Source organism: Amphiura filiformis, chromosome 2, assembly GCF_039555335.1.
Source record: "Amphiura filiformis chromosome 2, Afil_fr2py, whole genome shotgun sequence".
NCBI classification, from domain to species: Eukaryota; Metazoa; Echinodermata; class Ophiuroidea; order Amphilepidida; family Amphiuridae; genus Amphiura; species Amphiura filiformis.
The window spans coordinates 1,010,876-1,024,893 of record NC_092629.1 but is presented as its reverse complement, the minus strand read 5'-3'; the positions used below and the strand labels follow the sequence as shown (position 1 = coordinate 1,024,893).

Here is a 14,018-nt window from a genome sequence, read left to right as displayed (position 1 = left end):
ATCAATTAGCAGCCACTAGAAAATTGTGCGCCAACGTTGGCCCAGTGAAAAGAAAACATTTTTTGAATCCTTCTATGGGTATCATTACAATGACACAAAAAAATGGTTGGGTTACCATTGGCGCGTCGTAATAATCAAGTTTAAAATATTAGTGAAAAGCGCCCTCGTGCTGTTTTATGTGGCTTTAAACTCATTGCGCCATTAAGCACCCATGAAAAAAGCAAGCTGAAATGGATAAACTAATTATTTAGAATCAAATGCGAATGCAAAATTGATGGGTGCTCGTTGGCGCAAGAAGAAAATGGAGGTCAGAGGTCAAATTTTCTAATTTTGAGCCATTTTCACGCCTCATTAATTTCATGCGCCAAGGTCGAAGAACAGAAAAAGTGGTGTTCAGTGGTAAACAAACTATAACTCTACTAAAAGAAGCAGTAAAAAGCTTGGGTCCTGTTGGTTTAGTATTTTTTATGATTTTCTAAATATCATCTAAACGGCAAGCAAACTGTAAATAATATGCCATGTCGTACTATATGCGAACTTTAAGCGTCCTCTACTAGATATGCCAACAAGTACCCATGGTGTTTTAACTTTAGTTAGTTTATTCAAGTGCTGTTGCTTGCATTTCTGTGGAAATAGGTGTGGGCTCATGTTGGCGCAAGGATATTTTATGGGTCAAAGGTCACTTCAAAATCACAAAATGCTACTTTTATGTTAGTTTGTGCGACCAATATGCAATCTTCAAGTATACATTTCTCGATGCGCCAAGAAGTACCCATGGTGTTATAACTTCATTTAGTTATCCAAGTGCTGTTACTTGTGTATCTGTTTGGGCTCATGTTGGCGCAATGATATTCTGAGGGTCAAAGGTCAATACAAAAAACTCAAAATATGACAAATTGCATTTTTGAGTGTTGGTAATTTCAATGGCAACAAGATCCCATAATTTTTTTCACTACCTATAACCTATGCCAACTCGATTTATTAAATTTCTTCATAAAAATCCTTGGGATAATATTGGCATACTGATATTTAAAGAGCCAAATATTACAAGTATGTGACCAACTTCTGCATTTTTATTTAAAATGCAGAAGTTACAAGCTTAATATTATATGAAGATCAATAGTGCATTTTGACTGCAATGAATCAATATACTTATAACATGTGCAGGCTTATACATGTATAATATTTTGGAGTTCCTAAATATTTTTGTAAACCGTGAAAACTTAAAATGTGTACCTTCCACTTGGTTTGTTGTGGACACAATCATGATCTGAAAATGCAGGGTAAGTTTCGATTTATACACATTCTGCATTCAACAAAATTAAAGTGTTATATTCTTAAATATCACTGTGCCATGAGCATCCCATTGTTATGACTTCAACAAGCAAATATACACTCCATTTGAGGTAGAAATTGGGACAATGTTTGCGCACATTTTCAGTTGTACAAACTCGCAAAAAATTGCTCTTTGTGCTTTAGGATTGACCTTTGACCCTTAAAATATCCTTGCGCCAACATGAACCCATACAAATTTCTACATAAATGCAAGGAACAGCACTTAGATAAACTGATTAAAGTAAAAACATTATGGATACTTTTTGGCACATCTAGTAGTTGACGCTTGAAGATTGCGTATTAGTTGCAGGAACTATCAAAAAGTAGCATTTTATGGTTTTGGATTAACCTTTGACCTTAAAAATATCCTTGCGCCAACATGAACCCATACTAATTTCTATATAAATGCAATTGACAGCACTTAGATAAACTGATTGAAGTAAAAACATTATGGGTACTCTTTGGCACATATAGTAATGGATGCTTGAAGATTGCATATTGGTTGCACGAACTATCATAAAGCAGCACTTTATGGTTTTGGATTAACCCTTAACCCCTAAAACATCCTTGCGCCAACATGAGCCCAAACTAATTTCTACATAAATGCAAATAACAGCACTTAAATATGGTGAATGAAATAAAAACACCACGGGTACCTGTTGGCGCGTCCTGTTGTAGATGCTTGAATATTGATGGAACCCCTATTTGGTCTATTATTTACTATTTACTAGGCTTTAGGGTGATATTTAGAAAATCATTAAAAATACTAAACCAACAGGACCCAAGCTTGTTTCTGTTTCTTTTATTAGAGTTATAGTTTCTTTACTACTGAACACTACTTTTAATGTTCTTTGACCTTGGCGCACAAAATTAATGAGGCGTGAAAATGGCGCAAAATAAGAAAATTTGACCTTTGACCCCAATTTTCTTCTAGCGCCAACGAGCACCCATCAATTTTGCATTTGCATTTGCTTCAAAATAATTAGTTTATCCATTTCAGCTTACTTTTTATATGGGTGCTTAATGGCGCAACGAGTTTCAAGCCACAGAAAACAACACAAGGGCGCTTTTCACTAATATTTTAAACTTGTTTATTACGACGCTACCAATGGTAACCCAACCATTTTTTTGTGTAATTGTAATGACACCCATAGAAGGATTCAAAAACTGTTTTCTATTTACTGGGCCAATGTTGGCGCACAATTTTGTAGTCATTGCTAGATGATATACCATTTAACGATGTTTTTGGGGCCAAAATTTATTATTTTTTTGCGGACAAACGAAATGAGCGAGGAAGCTAAAACTTTGGGGTTATTTTCTTGGACCAATGTTGCATCATCCTATTTTTTTTAAAGAAAATTTATGACGCACTTGAATCACAAGAGTCTGAATCTTACAGACAGTGGCTCTTAAAGTAACTGTATTTGCCAATTAACTCTCTCAACGCGGGTGTTGACTGCAGAATTTAAAAAAAATTCAGAATTGTAAATTTTCATGACCATATTTGGAATCAGCATGACAAATGCATTAAAATGAGTACTAACAAGCCTAGTATTGGTTCAGTGGCTCGTGAGATAGCTCTTGATATTTTGAAAAATATCTCAAAACTTGGACTTTTTATGTTGAAGCCTATACACAGAGCATTAATCTCTACATATCTTCTCTCTGTGCACACAGGCAATATAAGAATCATTAGGGCATGCGGAACCTTCACTTTTTTCCAGTTTTGGTTATTTTGCTTTTAAAAATAATACAGCTTATTTCTGCAGAAAAAGGACTGAAATACAAATTTAGAAATTGTCCTAGGCCATGTGATGATTCCAAAGAGAAAGGCTTCCATACCAGCAATGAATGAAAAAACTGAGAGATGAACTATAGGAGATGGTTATCATGTAGACATGATGAATGTAGAAAATATTATTAAAATTGGGACTAAAATTGATTTATAAATTGATTTTTATCGATATTGAGTGGCCAATATATGGGTTTTTTTTATAATCCTGGCATCAGACAGTCCTTAGCTTTGCCTGACTTCGGCCAAATGTAATAAATAAATAAATAAAAAGTACCTTATGGACAGCCGATGCACATGCAATTATTGTACACTGACACGTCCAATTACTGTGTCACCTCTACGTTTATATTAATCAATTGAAGAGGCAGACTTTATGTATTATGCAAAGTGACCCCTTAGGGTAGCGTGTCTCAGACAAATTCATTTGCTCTATAGTGGCATATTTTCGCTTGGTTAATTTTTCCTGATTTTATCAACTCTGGACAGTTTAGTGGGTGTTTAATTTGCATTTCCAAATAATAATATATTCACAAGTACTATGTGTAGTAATTATTTTCGCGAGGTTAAAAATTAGCAGTTGCCTTTGACCACGAAAAGCATGAAAATTAAACCCCATGCAAATTTCCCACAATTCATTTAGTGATTCATTCATAATAGCTGCCAGGTGTCATGTTATTGTATACATTAAAGAATCTATACAGAAATTGGCAAATGTCTATAGGGCAGCTAATGCAGACAGGTCATTCTTTGAATCAACTCCTCAGTGATACCACACGGTAGACTGTAAAATCGCACCAGCCAAATTTGCACGCTAGAGAGCCTGAAAAAAAGATCCCGCGAACCACAAATTGACACACGTATGGGCGCTGCCATGGGGTGCCAATGGGGTGCTGGGGTGCTAATGAACGTGTCGCCAGCACAAGTCCACGCGATCAATAACGCGTATAGGGCGATATAAGTGCGCCTACGCGGCCGGTTCCTGGATACGCGATTACAGGGTCAATGGCGGCTTCCACGCAGTAACATACTTCTGAACTGAGTGTCAGGGCCCTGGTGCCCGGGCCCTGGTGATACAATAAAGCACAATTTGTCATTTGGCTATTCCAGATGAGATCCATACACCCCCTGTGGAAGACATGATATTAATCTCCTACATAGGGAGTGTGAATTTGCAAATGGAGTCTAAAGTGTCTGAATGGGCTATTCCAGTTGAAATCCATACACCTGCTGTGGAAGATGTAATCTGAATTTCAAATGGGGTCACCTGAAAGGGTGACTCTATTTGAATAAGATACCCCCTGTGTGGGAGATGAAGGTCTGTCTTCCATAGATATGTCCATTCCAGTTGAAATCCATACACCTCCTGTGGAAGATGTAATCTGAATTTCAAATGGGGTCACCTGAAAGGGTGACTCTATTTGAATAAGATACCCCCTGTGTGGGAGATGAAGGTCTGTCTTCCATAGATATGTCCATTCCAGTTGAAATCCATACACCTGCTGTGGAAGATGTACCCTGAATTTCAAATGGGGTCACCTGAAAGGGTGACTCGATTTGAAATCTAAACATACACCCCCTGTGTGGGAGATGAAGGTCTGTCCTCCATAGATATGTCCATTCCAGTTGAAATCCTTACACCTCCTGTAGAAGACCTGAATCTTTCACACAGGAAGTGCATATTTTAAATGGAGTTACTTGAAAGAGTGACTCGATTTGAAATCTACACCTTCTATTGGAGATGAAGGTCCTGTCTTCGATAATGGATTTCAACTGGAATTGCCCATTATTTTGTCAAGCAGACTTCTGGGTCAATGCTCTGCATGCATGCTAGCTTCAACATAAAAAGTCCAAGTTTTGAGATATTTTCTCAAAATATCGAGAGCTATCCTAAGAGCTACTGAACCAATACTAGGCTTGTTTGTACTCATTTTAATGTGTTCTTCATGCTGATTCCAAATATGGTCATGAAAATCTACAGTTCTGAAATTTTTGAATTTTTAAAGATTTCTATATTTGGGGTCCGTTGTTGAGGGCAACCAAACATTTCTTTGTCGCTCTCTCTCCCTGTCTACAAAATTGATCTCTGTTTCTCTGTGGGGGTGAGTGTGTGTGTCTGTCTGTCTGTGTCCCTCTGAGTTTCACCTTCCTCACTCTTGCCTCATTTCCCCACATCAATTCTCTTCCTATTATGTTCTGTTCAAATACTTAGTTCCCAATGCCTCATAGGAAACAAGGCCAGAAGAATTTGTGCGCAGTACGTCAGTAGATTTAATTGTGTTGAGCTGTATTGTGGTAGTAACTTTAGGACTTGAATGCATTTGGTTCCTCACAACTATGTACCTTTCCTGTATTAACCTTTTCGTGTCTCCACTCTTTGTAACAATGTTTCTATTTAGAATATTAGTCATGAAGCAAAAATCATGCGAATGTAACATACGAACAGTAATGAATTCTGATCTATTCTGATAAAATGAATTGTTTTGTTAATACTATCAAGATTTTGTACTTAACTCCTTCCATGCGGGTCTCGACTGCAGACAACAAGTTTCAATTTTTGTAACTCAAAATTTCAGATTTGTTGCTTTTTATGACTATATTTGGAATTAGTATGAAAAAATCATTAAAATGAGTACAAACAAGCCTAGTATTGGTTCAGCGGTTCTTGGAATAGCTCTTGATATCAAAACTTGGGAGTTTTATCTTGAAATCTGTGGCCAGCACGCAGAGCATTTGATGTTAACAACATGTGTACCCCTTGAATGTAACAATATTGATTATAGCTTGTACTATGCATGCACTAGGATCCACAACATGCTCATCTATCAGGGCACAATTCTTTAACCCTGCAATACATTTGTACATTCATTGCATGACCTTTGAAAATTTGGGTACAAAAACTCATACTCTGCAACTTGAGGTCAAATTGTGCACTATGATTGTTTGATTGAGGTTATTAAACTATGCCATTGGGATGAGGCCATTGTGGTTCATAGCGATGCATTCCTAAGCAGGTGTATCTGTGCTAAGAACTAGGGTGTTTGCTAATAGTTACAATCAACGCATGTCTTATTCCGGCAGATATTCTGTTCCAAGTGCTGTACTACAAGGATCAAATTGAAATATATGGACAGCAAAGAGGCCAGAGTCTGTGTGAGCTGTCTTAATACCATCCTAAGAGGTAGGTTGGACAAATGTATTATTGTCTTATTTATGTCTTTGTGTCTGTCTGCATGTCAATTGGCTGGGGGTGTACATTGTCCCAAGTACTTTCATATTCTCATCAAATTGAAATATGTTGTATATAACAAAGAGGCCAGAGTCTGTGTGAGCTGTCTTAATACCATCCTAAGAGGTGAGCTGGACAAAAAATATGTTATTTTTGCTAATTGGTTATGAAAAAGCTTGGAAAATAACTTGAAATTAGCCTTTGTTCAAGTGTTTAGGCTTGATTGTCACAGAATACGAAAAAGGTCGAAAAATGCTCTAAAAATGCATGTTTTTAGCCCTTATTTCCAAAAATTGACCAAACTTTAAAATTTTACTTTCATTGCCAGTTAAGGACTAAAGGATTAGGGTTCAGCTATGTTTCATTTGGCAAAACAGGATAATATTTTGTCTATCAAAAAAATTAGTGCTGTATTTTTCTGGAATGGGGAGTAAGTGTCACTGCCCTGACGATAGATACCCTTCACCCGCCTCACCTGGGATGTTGTTACAGTACATAAGTGGTTGGTAAATCCCATCTCATTCAAATTAAAAAACTGCATTGCTATTTTTATATGTGATGTACGTGACTGGTGTATACAATGGTTATATAGGCATATAGTTAGTGAAGAACTTTGCATTTTATTATTTAACTGTCTAGATATGTTTGTGGGATGGGGCTTGAAAACACCAACAAATTGTGACATTTTCTGGTCTAAAGCCTTCCAACAAACATCTGACGTCTGAGGAGGTTCTTCTGCTTCTGGTGGTTACTGCATGATCTCCTCAATCGTATAATGCAGGCGGCACAAAAACGGCACTAATTAAGATGTCATGTTGTCATGAAATGTACTTGATTGCAGGTTTTAAACAAGTCTTTGTGTCTTTTTGTGCACAAATGTTCCCAATTGACACACAAATGTCCCCAATTTGTGGGTTTCAGGCTAGAATTGTGTAACCCCTTTTGGTTAGTTTTAGTTGATACACAGTACAAGAGGGGTGGGGATGTGGGTATGTGTATTTGGAAACACTGGTAAACAACGCCACAGTTGGAACAGTCCGCCTAAAAGTCACAGAGTTGCAACTTTGAGTCATTTGTACAGCTAGTACATAATCGTTATGACAATACCCGTTACTGTCATTGGTTCTTGTTATGTACAGTGCATTTTAGTGTTAAGTGAATCCCATTGCATTCAAATTAAAAAACTGCATTTCTATTTTTATCAGTGTTGTACGTGACTGTTGTGTTGTATGGTTGTACAGTCACAGATGTGTAGTTAGTGAAGATTTTGTATCTAATTATTAGACTGCCTGTGGGTGTGGGTAATAAACTATGCCGTGTAGTTGAATTTTCATAGATTAAAAAATATGTTAGTCATGATAAACGCATTTAGTTGAACTCGAAACTATACCAAATACATGTAGTTGTTTAATGGCATGTAAACTATTAATTTTTAAAATAAGGTGGATACTTACGGCACTATTTATCTTACATTTTATTTTCATCTTTACAAGGATATAGACACTTGTATTTATGGTATTAAAACATCAGAAAATAGCAAGGACATTTTGGAAATATCTTCCAGGGGGGTACGGTGATCACAGGGGGTAGTGACCAATTCTATTTGACACTCACCTTCCCTCTGTGGAAGATTTCTCAAACGGTATGAAATTCAAATAGAGCATTTGAAATCTGTGCTTCCATGGGGGGGGGGGGGACTGGGGGAATGAAATGGATAGGTGTAGGGCTGACACTCTCAAAGTAAGAGGCATTCAGTGAGAGAAAAATGTAAAAAATATGAGGTCATTGGGTGAGAACATGACCTTTTTTTAAAAATGGAGTCTTTGGTTGAGAGCTACAGAAACATCGAACATTGAATTTCTAGTTCTATACGGGGTGTCCCAGAAAAAATTACCGGGCGAATGAATTTGAACGTAAGTCGAGAAATATACATTGGAATCCAAACATCTAAACATCAGCGTGTAGCCGGCCCCATCTTATTATGCGTCATATACGTTAACTTGACAGGAATTGGTTGACTGATTGCGAAGAAATGAGCGATTACTTAAAGCATGCATCAATTCACTTCATTCCAAGTTTGAAAGAAATATCATTCAACACAATGCACACTATAGTTGTTAACTGTCAATGGGCTTTGTGTTTTGTTCTGTGAAATCATTTTCGTTCTTTTTAATCAATCTGTTTCTTGCAAAACATTTCATTAGGTTTGTTCATATTTGAAAACCAGCACGACATTGAAAATGAAAGCTTGCATGTAAGATGATGCTCGGTACTTTAGGAAGCGGTGAGCGAGTAAGAAAAAAGTGCCTGTGATCAAACTTGGAATGAACTGCATTGATGCGCGCATTATGTAATCGTTAATTTCTTCACAACCAGACAACCGAATCAAATACAATTTTCGTGCGTGATGCACAATAAAATAGGCTATGCGCTACATTTTTCATTTTTTGATTTTGATGTCTACTTCTCGACTTACGTTCAATTTTATTCACTTGGTAAATTTTCTGGGACACCCTGTATTCAAAATAAGTAAAAATATCAGGGATATATGAATGTTGCTGTTCAAATTGAAAAATAAGGGTCTTTGGGTGACAGATCAAATGGAAAATAAGGGGTCTTCGGGTGACAGGGCATGTGTTCAAAAAATAATATGGGGTCTTTGAGAGACAGTGACGCTGAAAAGTGGGGTCTTAACAGCCCTACATATGCGTCACCTCCAAAGTGGGAGTGCCCCCCCACGGGCTTCCTTGTGGAAGATATTTCCAAAATCTTCCATGAGGAATGCAGACTTCAAATGGAATAGCCAACTTGTGCTATTAAATCTAAACTATATTGCAAGGTCTTTTCATACTGGGCGACTGATCACATAAAAGAACTACATCTTTGTTGCGCAATGTAACACATTGATCGATGAATGAGATGATGATGAGTTGATTCAATTAGCCAATCAGAACCTGCCTTCATGTTTACGCCACAAACCGCGCCTAAATCGGGCAGCGTAAAAGGTCTTTGCAATATTAAGTCACAGATACTGGAAAACATGGTTGTAATTCAAACCAATTGCAAGTTATGTTTTAAATCTTGTTAGCCTTAAGCTTAAATACATTTGGAGAAAAAAATTTAGTTCATATATAAAAATAGAAACCCCTGTCATATGACAGGGATCCGTAACTTAGTTAACATTTTAAAATAAATGACTGTATTTTTCAACGACTTAATATTAGTAGGCTGCCCTAATTAGAGTGTATCCTTCGTGTAAGATATTCTTGAGATATACTAGTGTAAAGACTCCATTGAGAAATTAAGCTACACAAAGGATAAACCTTAATTGGTGCTCCTGTGTGCATACTGCTACCCCTAATAGAGAGTTCCCGTGTTTTGGGTTACCCGCCATCTTGGAGGGAAACCTAAACTCCGTTTACAATTTTCAGAATACCAACACTCGCGCAATAATTAGCAAATGTTATTTTGTAGAATGTAGCACCAATAGGGTCATTGACCAAATCAAAGGAATGAGGAATACGGCGGTGCGAATCACGTTATAAACACTATTGTAGTCCGTTCCGCTTGAAAACACGGGAACTCTCTATTGGTGCCCCTGTGAACATATGTGACACGATCAAGGGAAATGAGTCGGATGTCACCAATATTGATTTTGAGATATTGACAAAGAAATGTTAAAATTCTTCTGTTTTATATTGTTTTCAGCGATCAATAAATTGACGTAACATTGCAAATAAAAGTCATATCAACATGGGGTTTTCAGTTTCTGAAAGCTCTAAACGTTCTCCTTTGAAACATATGTAAAACTCATTTTCGACCAGGGTCGACATGCGACTCATTCCCCTTGATCATGTCACATATGTGCCCAGGCCCCTAGAGTGCACTTATAACATGATATTTGGTTTTAAAAATGTTAGTTGATTTACAGCAAAAAAATGTAGAAAAAAATACCTTGACATAGAATTCTCAGAAATTTGTTGATTTGCGGGAAATTTTCGCGGGGTTTACTTTCTACACTTTTCACGGTCAAACAGGCAGCCGTGAAATTTAATAAAATATTCCACAATTCGGTACTTCAATTTTTTTGGGAAATGCAGCATTATTCTCTTGCATGACAACTATACACTTTGACTTACAAAATTGGTAATTATTTATATGTGCCCCTTTTAGCGCCCAGGGCATTTATACACTTTGACTTACAAAATTGGTTATATGTGCCCCTTTCAGCGCCTAGGGCATTTATGAGGTCCAATATGGTATACATAATGGTCTGTCCATGCTGGTAAACATCAGTGTATCTCCTCTGTCTCCTCACTACTACAAGCCAGCCAGAATAATCTCAATTCTTGCTGCGCAATTCATTGACCTTCATTCAATTATCATGGCACAAAATTTGACCCCACATTGGAGAGGATGAGTTTTAGTACACAACCCATGCAAAAGTCACTTGCTAGTGTACAGACATAGTGGGGTTAATGAACTGTGTGCTGATAGATGAGAGTGTTCAATATCCTAGTGCCTTCAGCATAGAATACTGTCTGCTGTATCATGTATGAATAGATTAGTCCGGGTTGCCAGCAATTTTCAACCTGTATCGCGGATCAAATAATTAGAAAGTCACCCAATTTTTCTCTTAAACATTGGTTTTTATGGGACAGGAAATAACCAGATGTCGCAGGAGCCTGAGTATTCTCAGGCAGGAGCCAATGTGGAAAAGTCACCCAATTTTTCTCTTAACCATATATTAGTTTCTATGGCACAGGAAACTACCAGATGTCTCAAGAGCCAATCAATGTCGAAAAGTCACCCAATTTTTTAAAAACCATTGATTTCTAGTTAGCTCAATTGATAAGGTGTTTGACTATGGTGCGAGAGGTTGCGGGTTCGAACCCTGGTGGTGGTTAATTTGAGATTCCCCTAGACAAGGAACTTACTGATAATTGTCGGGTGTGTGCTTCTAATTATAAGCAGTAAAGTCTCTAAGTTGTTGTTAAATGGTTTATGGAATGATGTGGGGCTGTAGTAGTCAGTGGATCAACAACTAGGCGTTGGTGCGTGTGTAGCGCCCTATAAATCGTTGCGCTCCCCCCCCCCTATTAGCACTGGTACAATGCTGGATGTGTAAACCCATCCCTGGCAATAACAAATTTCACCCCAGTCACCAGGCTCGGTGGCTACTTCACAGCCATGGTGCAGTTTGCAGCTCTGAGGAACTGAGCCAGTTTGGTCATTGAGAAAATCTTCAAAAGTAGCCAATTGGGCTATCAAATTCCAGGCCTGGCAACCCTGAGATGTGTGTTTATTTTTACCATACTTTGCTGTGGGGTAGTCTTCAGACCACTTTGAAAGTGGAAATTTTCAACCCATTTAATTTTTCGCACTTTTCCAATTTTTAACTGTTTCGCTTGTTTTAAAATTTGTGTTTCCAAGCTTCCTTATCGAACTCTACATTTTTTACACAAAAAGAATATATTTGCAAATTGTTATTCACACGATAGTTGCTTGGGACATATGAAGAATTCAGGTGCAAAATGCTATATACACCATAGCTGCTTTATGTTATTTATAGGTAAAACCCCATGAGAACTACATGCCGATTGGCCAAATGAATATTGTGCCCAATTTAAACCAATCAAGGAGGGTATTGACCATAAATAGTTTAAAGCCTAGTCATAATTTGCAATGGAAATGAGCATTTCAAGTTTCCAACAATCAGAAATGCTGTTAGATGATGTCAAAAGTTTTATTTTTAGTCCTCCATTTTTAGATTGGATTGGATGAGGATGTGTGGCTTTGCGACAAAACAGAAAAAAAATATTACCCATAACAATATTTTTAAATTTCATTTATAATTTCAGCTCAATCATTGCAGAGACAGAACCGCCACCCAATGCCCCCGACCCATAATCCAGCTGAGTATTGCTCTACTGTTCCCCCTACACAGCAACCCTCGCAGACCGCTACACTCAACCCAGATGCATCAGCTGTAGCGCCCCCTAGTGTTATGGTTCCTGTCAACAAATCGTCACTAAGGAGACCAGCAAACGAAGGTAATCATCTCTTAACTCCATGGGCACTACCTTTCTTTAATACAGAGCCCCTGATTGGTTTATTACATGATATAATCATCCGAGTAACCAATCAAAATACAGCTTGTGCTGGTTTTAAGCTTAATCTCCTTCAGCTCTTATGACTATTCTTACTATATCTCTGATTGGCTCAATACATGACATAGCCCTCTTTGTAACCAATCAGAATAGTTCTTAGATGCTGTTAATGCAGCTTGTAGTGCCCATGGGGTTAGTCTTTGGAATTTCTTGCACATAGTGTTAATCATTCACACAAATTACACTTTATTTAAAGCCATAACATATGATCTTTTTCAATAAATTTCTGTTTTTCATTTTTCAAACTTGATTTTTTTTGGGGCATATTTGTAATGTTCACCCGGGGTCACTCCCATTGTGGCCTGTACACCATCCGCGATAATCAACTTTTGAAAAGCACCTAAACAAGGATTTAACCCTTGGCTAAAACTATACCCTAAACAGGTAACACGCGCCTGTTTTCACACCCTAAACAGGGATTTTATTCCTTGCATCAAATTTCATACCCTAAACTTCATTTCCGTGTTTGAGCAATTGCAATTTTGCTACCTTTTTTTCAATTTTTCATGTTTTTGACACCCTAAACACGATACGCGCCTACTCATGAAAAGCTACCCTTTTTACACATTTTTATTATTGAGGATGGTGTACAGGCCACAATGGGTGTAACCCCCCGGGATGTTCACACAATGTCCCAACTTCACACGTAACTGGGATCAGCAAAACATTTGTTCTGTATGTAGGAAAACAAGACAATGAGTTTTTACAACTTTGCCCACAAATTTTGGGGAAAATTGAGCCATTTTCAAAAAAAATGACAAACTTGGAAAAAAGGACCCATCTATACACCAAAATTGGGTAAAAAGGAATCATTGATATACCAAGTATCACTGGAAACCCCATTGTTTTTTTCTGAAAATTTTTGGTACCAAAATGTCATTGTCTACGAAAATGGAGGTACGGCATTGTTGCCTGGAGGTCTCTATGGACCACCCACCTTTACATACAACTTAAGCCTATGAGAACTGCCTGCCAATTGGCCAAAAAGAAGTTTTCATTTTCAATTAGACCAATCAGCAACATTGTTAGAATAATTTCACCACACAAAAAATTGGGGTGAATTATTTGCAAAGCTCCATTCTGATTGGTGATTAAAGTGAAGATATAATGTAATTGACCAATCAGGCAATGTTAGATCGGCAGGTAGTGCTCATGGGGGTTAAAGGAGTATTTCGTGATCCTAGCATCCTCTTTTTATGACATTTTTCAGTAGATATCCACGAAAAAAGCTTATTCCTAAAATTTCAGTTGATTCCAATTTTGCGTTAGCGAGTTACGCATGATTATGTGTATTACACTGCTCCATGTTGTAATTTCATTCTGGTATACCAGAACGTAATTCAAATTTTATGATATTTTTGCTAAATGACTTATTTATTATGAGCCAGAGGTTTCCAGTGGTATAAAAATCTCAACTCTTTTTGAGAAAAGTGGGGGGATGATGCTGTGAATCACAAAATGCCCTTTTAAATGACACACAAGACATTGGTTT

General features: G+C 37.4%; 1 protein-coding gene across 1 annotated transcript in view; it reads left to right on the top strand.

The window, feature by feature from the left end:
• LOC140145457 (uncharacterized) overlaps window positions 1-14,018 on the top strand; it is an 81,998-nt gene that overhangs the window by 43,323 nt on the left and 24,657 nt on the right. The window contains 2 exon segments of the mRNA XM_072167171.1: window positions 6,209-6,308; window positions 12,218-12,409. Of these exon segments, the coding sequence (XP_072023272.1) occupies window positions 6,209-6,308; window positions 12,218-12,409 (292 nt within the window).